Source organism: Homarus americanus, unplaced genomic scaffold (genome assembly GCF_018991925.1).
Source record: "Homarus americanus isolate GMGI-L3 unplaced genomic scaffold, GMGI_Hamer_2.0 scaffold50564, whole genome shotgun sequence".
Classification (NCBI taxonomy): domain Eukaryota; kingdom Metazoa; phylum Arthropoda; class Malacostraca; order Decapoda; family Nephropidae; genus Homarus; species Homarus americanus.
Window position 1 is genome coordinate 5,634,221 of NW_024715014.1, and position 9,842 is coordinate 5,644,062.

Below are 9,842 nucleotides of genomic sequence, written 5' to 3' on the forward strand. Positions count from 1 at the left end.
TAGTGATTCCGCGCACTTAATAAAGGGTTGTTTTCTTCAGGGTTTTCACCAATAAGTACAACTTGAGGAGGAACAAACAATAAGCGACTCTGAAGTCATTTAGTTATCACCAGAGGTTCAGAGGCCACGTCCTACTCGTTGTTTCCTGATAACCCAGAGTTGTTTATTCCATTCTCCTTTACCGGAACTATAGTCGCTGTACAAACACAAACATTTAAATCAATATCCCGGAGACAACCACCCATTATTGAGTCTGTGGCGACCTTATAAACATTTACCAGAATACTGATCAATCATCATATCCTTTATGTCTGAAGCGTCCACCCTGCACACCACAACCTCAACACACTCACTGGGCACCCTGCCACCCACCCACTGACCCGCCCTGCTTACCCCCTTGACCCCCCGCCAGGCTGTGACCATGACAGCGAAAGTGGTTCCATAGTTGCCAAATAGTCCACCTGCTTGTTGAATCTTTTCTTTAATCTTGTCAAATAGGTTTAATCAGTATACAATTAAATAAAATAAGTTAGGCTTTTCAAAATAAATTGTTTGAAAGCACATCAGGGGTAATTAAAACTTATTTTCGGAGATAATGATAACTGGAAGGTTAGAGGTGACTGCATGTTGTAACTGCAGGCGTTGGTGAATGTTTGTCTTAGCGAGTCATCACCATCCATAAACTGACCAAATATTTTACTGTGTATTAATTGTTAATAGAACTGACATTTGTTTTCTGCGTGAATCTATATATCAATTTCTTCATTATTATTACGTTTAATGAATTATAAAATTATGTGTCACCAATGTGTGGAAGAACTCCGGAACCTCGACACAGATGTTCGACACAATTTTGGGTCGATATAATTAGCAATAGATGAAACGGTACACTGAAACATCGATCATACAGATATTTTGAGAATACTGTCATATACTCTGAGATAGTCAGTGACTCAGTGTTGTTCTCATATACAATATAATTCCAATAAGTGTACAATCCTAGTACACTATCTACATATTTTCTCCTAGAAGATTTAAAGTTTTACATCAGCTTCTACGACAACGTTTGTGTTTTGTTGGGAAGAGACGCTTAATTGTAAGTTGTCTTTACAGCCTTAGTGACAATTAATCACGAACAACAGTGACAAGTACTGTACGTTGTTAGAACTTGTCTCAGAAAGAATAAAACGACAGTAGAACATCACCCACACTGTACAAAACACTGATAAACTATGGCACATAATCAGGAATAACTAATCAGAGTTACGGTTTAGATGATGGGGTATTAAGGCTCGGTACTCACACCAGGAAACTCGTACCTGACTGTCTAGTACTCTAGTTCATTTGTACCACAGGTGAGTCGAGCGCTTGTCAGGTGTACTCTGGCGACATGTGTGCGTGTTAATATTTCACCTCTAGGATGAACCACAGCAGTAGTTCAACACATGTAACTCTTGATTGACAATTTGCCAAAGTTCTTACACGAGCAAAAACTGAAGTAACAGCTGAGACATTTTGGGGGATTTTTATGTTTAAGAAGAAGTTCCTGGAGTTATTTATTATTATGTCGTGATATGTACAGTACGAGTTAACATTGTTCACTCTAAGACACAGCGACGGTGACTAAAGGATGCCACACTTAGGTACACGTCACATTGTTTTTAAGATCGTGATTTTGTTTATGTTGTTTATTTTCAACTAACTAACCAAACCAAACCTAATCTAGTCTATTTAGGTTAGATTAGATTAGGTTAGGTTTGATTACAGTAGATTAGGATAAGTTAGGTTAGACTGAAAAGTGAAAGTGAGCAGTGCTATAATTATTCAGGGTGATGATCACGGTTCAATTGTAAATGGTTTCGAACAGTATTCAGTAAGTTTACAGAAGACATCCTCATAATTTTTTTGCAGAGTGACCAACAGGTTTTCCCAAACAGTTATGGAAAACACGAGTTTATCATTTCAATTTTATAACATCGCTAACTGTTTATCCTTCCGCCAAAGATAGCTTCTACCCGGAGTCGTCACCGTTGGCAGCCTCGGCGCCATCTTGTGTCAGTACCAGGAGGCTGTCGGTTACCACGAAATTTCTGCAGCATTTCCATCAGGAATATTTTATCTTGAGATATACCTTTGAGCTTATTCTCGAGCCGCTTGATGGCCCCACTGCGGAACTCGAGTACCCAGAAGTAATAAAGGATGGCCACGACCAGTACCGCTCCCACGCTGCCAGTCACTATCACGTTGCTGAGCATAAACAACATCTCCCTGTAGGTAACATCATATGAGTACGTCAGTAAGTGATGTGGTGGTAGTGTAGAGGCAGAGGAAGAGTACAAAGAGGAAAAGAAAGTACTGGGATTCTATAACAACTGAAAATATCGTTAATAAAAACACATTAGTGAAATATATAAGAATGGACTTCCGGGTAAGATTACAACAAGTATAAATTTTATTACCTTAGCCAACGCATCCTGGCACCCAAGCTACAGATGTTGTAAGTGAGAGCATCCCAGGCGGTCTGCAGCCCTCTGAAGGGTCCACAGCTCAGGGACGGTGGGATGAAGACGAAAACAGTGATGGTAAGGATGGCGGCCCACACCCAGGATACAGCCAACACCACCATGAACATGGCCGAAGAGCGGGACACCTGGAACACGTGACTTGAAGGCTTTGTGGTAATTAATGCCCCCACGACGTCCATCCACAACAAGAGGTAAAGGGACACTAGCACCAGCACCGGCAGCAATGGCGACACGGGGACACTCAGCCAACAGATAGTCTGGAGGAAGAGGACATCAAGTACCCTGCCTGGTACGTCGAACTCCGGTAATAGTGAGATCTTTAGACAGGAGAAAGGCAGCGTAAGGAGTCTGTAGGCGAGCAACAACACGGTCACAATTACACGCATCGCGAAGTCCCACACTATTTGAGCGTAGAGTTTTTGTGCCAGAGCAGTCTCCCAGCATGGTATATCAAGGCGACAATCGTCCGACAAGTTACTGGTGACATAGATAAGGTGGGAGACCACTAACACCCCCAGAGAGATAAGACGAATAGAAATGTTACGAAGGATGAAGAGAAGCATCGTGATGCGGCTACTGTACTGCTCCAGCGACCCCAGTGAGGATATCAGAGAGGGCAGTAACAGCCCCAAGAGCCACACCGTCAGCGTGTCTAGGTAGCTTATCACCGATTCCAAAGTTTCTTGTTGCCATATTTCTTGTAAATCCAGTTTATCAACCCAATCTTCTAAGATCGAGCGATAATTGGTGACTAAAATGATGATTATGCATCCAACAAGCAGTACTGCAAGTATCACACAATTGACGACGAAACGTTTAATGAATAGTCCTACCACTTGTGAGCGGGTTCGCTCACACTTAGCTCGCTGAAATTCGTCCTCATCAAAAGCGGCACGAATTTCATTTAACAGAAGGCGTTTTTTGTTCATGACACATTGTTCACGCTGTAAAGAGAAGTCCCAGTTCATCAAAACCATCTTGGAAAAGGTAAGTCCTCCCCAGAAGGCAGAGTTATAACGGAGCCACTGACCGATCCGTGTCACTACAGTAACCAGTGACACCAAGAACACAGTCATCACGGCCAGTACCTGAACAGCTGCCACGGAGTATGTGTCGCCCAGCAGTAGCACGGGATAGAAGCCGAGAAAGAGCGGAGAGTACTCGAGGCAACCCTTACCTGATAGGAGCTGCGACACCCACCACGTCGCCTCACTGCTCCACGTGTTGTTGAGCTCAGCAGCAAGTGAGTCGAGGTAGATCAAGCTGCAGTTCCTCACCTGTGATCAACACTAAGATGAACACACACGACTCAACTAAAATAATATTGCATAAACAAAACAGTGTCTCAGAAAAGGGTGCATTGCACATATCAAGTGGGAAAAAGGTATGGTATAGTACAGGTACAAGGTCGACATATTTACAAATTTTGTTCAAGGAATCAACTAAACGAGGCAAAGCCAAATGGGTAGCCAACAAGTTTGTCTGAGTCTGTCTAGCACTTAATTAATTTTCTCAACTATGAAGTGTTTTCGTTCAAAGACATTGTGAAATATGAGGTCCCTGTTGTAACACAAAGGCTGGTGAGATGCTTGAAGGTACATGACGCGCACCTTCTCATAGTCGTCGGGTTTTCTCTTCTCCGGACGGATTAATCCCAATTTATAATTTTTTTTCTCTGAACTTCGCTATTGACTAATCAGCTGTAAATATTAATTTTCTGATAACCATCTTGCTCTAACGACGAGGCGCCTCCCTTTAACTAATCACAGTAAGTTTATTTGATTTTGGGTACTAAGTGAACATTCGAGTTGAGTTTCAGTGTAATTTTGATGCGTTTGGGGATATTATTTTTGTGTTCTTGCTGAAGTTAACCAGATATATTCTTACAACTTCAATAAGAGGTTATATTCATCGTGGAAACCCTTGTCAATGTGCACCCAGAGTGAAAAGACGCGATCATGAGATAAGCACCGGTTAATATGAAAAGAATACTTGATCTAATAAATAAAATGCATTAAAGTAGATCAGGGAAAGATTGTACATAATACGAAAATTGAGAAAGTTACTAAGGGACACCTGCAAATTGTTCATTTTGAGATCTCGTGAAAACTTTGTGTTATAGTGCGGGAAAATTCATACAAACATCAACATCCGAATTTTAGTATCCACCATTACTCCCCCCCCCCCCAACAATAACAACAACAACAAAATCACGTAAAAATACAATAATGTACAGAGAGAGACATAGAGAAACTTAAATGGAAACTAACTGACGATGGTACAATACCTTGGGATCATCGTAGGTGGGCAGCACTAGCGGGCAGTGGTGGTGGGTGTCAGTACTGCTGGTGGAGGTATTGGTGGTGGTCCAGCCTGCCGTCACGACGCTTGTGTCCTCCAGAACCAGCAGCTGGTACAGTGTAGGCAGCACCAAGCTGATGCACAGCACCACACTTATCACCAAGTTCAGGATGATCAAATCTCTAATAAGATGGAAGACAGCTACCCCGCTGGCGCCGAAATGGGCGTTGATTTGACGTAGCAGGACCCCCGGTACCTGGAAGAGACACCTAATGAAATGACGCGGCTAGACTGTACGACTCATACATGTTCACCAGAGTGACCAAAAAGTGCACAGTGCACAGGGGGCAGCACAAGAAGCTACCCTTGGGAAATTACCCTTTTCTACCAAGTTGATACAGCATTCGCCTCGTAGGGTCGCTGGTTCACTACCATCCTCACTGTTTAGCTTTATACAGTGACAGTAAATATCAAAATCAGACCAAAACAATGACATTTTTCACGAGTCTTGCGATAAGTGTGTGGGAACATATCCATTCTACCGCTACCAATATTTAGTGAGGTGTTTGTTCACATCGTCATCCCGCTACCAAAGGCTTAGGATGGACTCTATCCCAGAATATAAGCAGTACTGTACTGATTCCTGAACAAGTGAATAGCTATTTCCCCTTCCTAATAGCATACCTCTTGTTGGGTTATGTCTCGTCATTTCTACGAAACACACGACACAAAATACTATAAAACTGAATGTTAAAGGAAATCAATGACTTGTGTTTAGCTTGATATGGAGAAGAAATATCACAGTATGTATAGACAAGGCTACCCATGGTCATAAATGCCTCCGGGAACACCACCACGGACGAGATATTGTACAGTACATCCCTGGGCACAGGCCACGCTGCTCACTTTGGCACTTGACTTCCTGTGTGAGAGGCAGAAGTGTAGTGAGAGGCAGCAGTGTAGTGAGTGGCAGCAGTGTAGTGAGAGGCAGCAGTGTAGTGAGAGGCAGTAGTGTAGTGAGAGGCAGCAGTGTAGTGAGAGGCAGCAGTGCAATGAGAGGCAGCAGTGTAGTGAGAGGCAGCAGTGTAGTGAGAGGCAGCAGTGTAGTGAGAGGCAGCAGTGTAGTGAGTAGCAGCAGTAGTGAGGAGGCAGCAGTGTGGTGAGGCAGCAGTGTGGTGAGAGGCAGCAGTGTAGTGAGTAGCAGCAGTGTAGTGAGAGGCAGCAGTGTAGTGAGAGGCAGCAGTGTAGTGAGAGGCAGTAGTGTAGTGAGAGGCAGCAGTGTAGTGAGAGGCAGCAGTGTAGTGAGAGGCAGCAGTGTAGTGAGTGGCAGCAGTGTAGTGAATGGCAACATAAACTTTGGGCTACAACAAACAGACGGACTTTAGAGAGAAATCGTGTAGACTCTCTGTTAAAACTAGAACATTTTAACCATTCATTAAGACACTCACTAATGACTACACAACTAGCATGGTCTTGTCATGAAGCACCTACACACACTATACAGCACAGTCATATGGCAGCTGTATTATAACTAAGGTAGGGATACAATGACCACACCTGTAAAGTCGCTCTGTCACTATTGCACGTCCGTTTACCGCCACGCAACTGCCGCATGAAAGGTGTCCCTGCCCACCACGCTCGCCGAGGACACACCTGAGAACATCGCATTGTGAGGACGTAAATCATCTTATGGTCTTATCATGGAGGAACTTCTAGATATACTTTATACACATCACTATTTCAGAGAGCAATAAAGTACACTATAGAGGTGTATTGGACATCATAACCTAGTACCTAGTACCTTATGTATACCACTATCTTGAACACCTTCCTCGGTGCCTCACCTTCTTTATCTGTCGGAGGCGCTTTAGCTGCTGGAGTTTTCGGCAAAGGGGCATTTCTAGCCCTTTCACTCGCTTCAGGTCATCGGTCACATCACTAGTCTTCCCTTCTGTTGAGAGTTGGAGCTTTCTTATATAATCACTATACACACGTGCAGGAAAATAATATTAAAGATTATCAAACAAGTAGCTTTAATATTTACCGTCAAACGAGGCACACAACATGTTGAGGCAATGGTACACCTGTTCTCATACCAGCACCTGTCTCACCTGGGTAGGAGGTGCAAGTGGGGTGGGGGCAGGGTGAGGGGGATACTGTCTCTTCTCTCTCTTCTCCATCCACATCAGCTTGTGTATCACGCCTGGTTGTAGTCCACACTGTCGGTCGCGTAGTTTTCTAAGCCAGTACAGGTATACCATAAGGTTAAACGGTTGTTAGCCTATATTGTGTCTACTCTTAAACGTATTACACGCGCGTATCTCTTATCTAGGGTCAGGGTTCGAACCTCGGCCCGGACACACAGTGTGATCACAGATTTACTGGTCCCTCATTTCCTACTGTACTAACAATGAATAGACCAACCGCCGTCATCAGATGGAACCAGGAAAGGGTTCGGGTTTCGGCCAGTATACCATGGCCCTCTGACCCTTGCTGGCGTGGCCAGTGACCCACAAATGGACCACACCTCTGAATAAACCATATTACAAAAACTTTCATTGCATACTAAGTCAACCTTTTCTTTTTCTTCCAAAGCAGACACGTACCCAAATTTATTAAGAATAACAATATTATTACCGAGCATACGCCTCATATGTTTAATTAATCTATCCTTTCCTTTGAGTAACCCTGCCCTACCATGTAAAATTATTAGAATAAGAACATATTCTGCCAAATCTTAAAACTTGACCCTTTGTACCCAAGGACAAGGGTTTTAATTCACCACCATTCTTACTTTACGTAATATATAACATTAATCAAAACACATGCATAGTAAAAATTTAGGAAAATATATGACCAACTATGAGATACTTATACCAACCATTTCCAATACATGTATTGCTTTGAACTTTTGAAACTGGCATTTTGGGCACACTGTTCCTTCTTTCCCTTCCTTACTACTGACAAAAACACTGAATACTCCACCAGTAATACAGGAGTCACCAGAGCGAAAGTACCTTAGCCTTCATAAGATGCTTCTTCCATCCCAAATTGTAATGGGACGTTAGTGTGTTCACGGTGAGGCCTTCCCTTCTAACCCAAGACCGTGACTCCGAAAAGTGAGGGTGGAGCAGGGTAACACCCATGGGAGGTGGTGTGTTATCCTGGAATAGGTGGTGACAGGTTCCCGCTGGACGTGGGTGTTGTTGATAATGTGGGCTGGGATGAGCGCAGGTTGGGTTGTCCTGGTTGAGCGTCACTACCGTGTCTGCCAAGTGTTATAATGGATTTTAGTACCACATGACGAGACATAATAATTTGTCGTTTCGCATTGTGAACACAAAGTTAAAAGTAAATGATCCACAGTAAAATCTAGGCAGTTGATCCATTTCTTATCCAGCTTGTCTTCGTGGTATTCGTTAAGCAAAAATATCGCAAGACCATCTGGTCAATGTATTCAGTTTAAGAAGGCAGTTTTGGAGTTCTGTGATAAAAAGTACAAACAGATTTTCTCCTCTTTCCTGTTATTTGTGTAGATTTCTCTTAAACAGTCCGAAATATATCTTGCTTGAGTCACACTATTGTCATTATCATAAAGAATGGATCTCATATACCGTGATGTTTTTAGGTATTGATGACATTCCGTGACAAGACCATAAACGTCGGCTTATAAACACTTTCTACTGTGAAATCCTTGAACAAAGGAAGTGTCTAAAAAGTACAGTAGTTAAAACAACTATCTCTGCAGGTGGGGGTCGATATGCTCCGAAATTTTACGTGTGACTGGTGACAGCCCTCACATACCCAAATTTATTGTCCACATTGGCCGGATTCCTAGTCATTACGACGATAATGACGATCACGAGCATGATCACGATGCATCGTGTGTCGGAAAGCAGCCACACGACGCTGAGCAATACAGTATATTCCTAGTCGCTTACATGAGCCTGTAACATGGTCTCATATTGTTTCCCACAAGGTATGCACAGATAGTTGTTTTAGCAACTATACTATATATATATATATATATATATATATATATATATATATATATATATATATATATATATATATATATATATATATATATATATATATATAGAAAGAGAGAGAGAGAGAGACGAATACATGGCAAATATAAATCGTTATAACATTTTGGATTCCCCTGAAACCCCCACAATAGTCAATAAATAAATAAAAACTGTTATAAACTGGTGTACTTTACCGCACGGAAGAAGTGTGGTAGTGAGGTAGCCTGGGCAGGTCGATGTGTTCCGGTGTGAAGTGAGGGAGGGGGCCGGTGATGGAAGGAAGCTCGCCAGACGCCTCAGTTTGCTTAGCCTCATCCACTGGCTCTCCTCCGCCAACTCCCTCCATCGCCTCAGCTGTCAAACAGTCAAAGATTATCACTTGAGAGGAAATTATTGTATATTCCCGTGCGGTACAAAGACTCAAAGGTTATCTGGAGTAGTGTATCAAATATGTTCAAATTACCACTCAGTTATTTATAACTTCGCTAACTTAGTAAATTCTTACTAACAGTAAATCCTAACTTAATGTACAAAGTTTAGTAAACTTTCTTAATGTTTCTGCTATTGTGGTTTTTGTGTTTTACATAATACAGTACGATATATCACTTTTGTCTGACAAATTACGTAGAGCTCAACAGTTACGCCCCCAGAAAAACTAAGAATATGTAAAAAAAAAAAAAAAAGGCTCAATTTAGTATTATATTTTTTTTGGTGAACTAGGCGTTCTGATTTTCTCTTCTAAGCAGCAGTTATTTTTGCAAGTTTGGGGAGATTTTCTAGTGTATATTGATGTATTAACTTACGTTAATTAGCCTAGATCATACTAGATGGTGCTGATGGTGCTAGGATATTCTGGGCTGGAGTAATATACGCCAGAGAAGACTAGACTGGAATAATACATGCCAGAGAAGACTAGACTGGAATAATACATGCCAGAGAAGACTAGACTGGAGTAATACACGCCAGAGAAGACTAGACTGGAGTA

General features: G+C 42.2%; 1 protein-coding gene across 1 annotated transcript; it reads right to left on the reverse strand.

Annotated features, from left to right (window-relative positions):
- Positions 1-1,551: 1,551 nt before the first annotated feature.
- On the reverse strand, positions 1,552-9,198 carry LOC121854155 (transmembrane channel-like protein 4). Its single transcript, XM_042348586.1, has 8 exons — positions 9,052-9,198; positions 7,844-8,094; positions 6,938-7,064; positions 6,671-6,777; positions 6,384-6,479; positions 4,813-5,082; positions 2,460-3,802; positions 1,552-2,268 (listed from the first exon to the last, which is right to left on the reverse strand). Exons 1-8 carry the CDS (start codon positions 9,170-9,172, stop codon positions 2,025-2,027), a joined length of 2,559 nt encoding a protein of 852 aa, XP_042204520.1. The 5' UTR covers positions 9,173-9,198; the 3' UTR covers positions 1,552-2,024.
- Between the last annotated feature and the right edge of the window lie 644 nt (positions 9,199-9,842).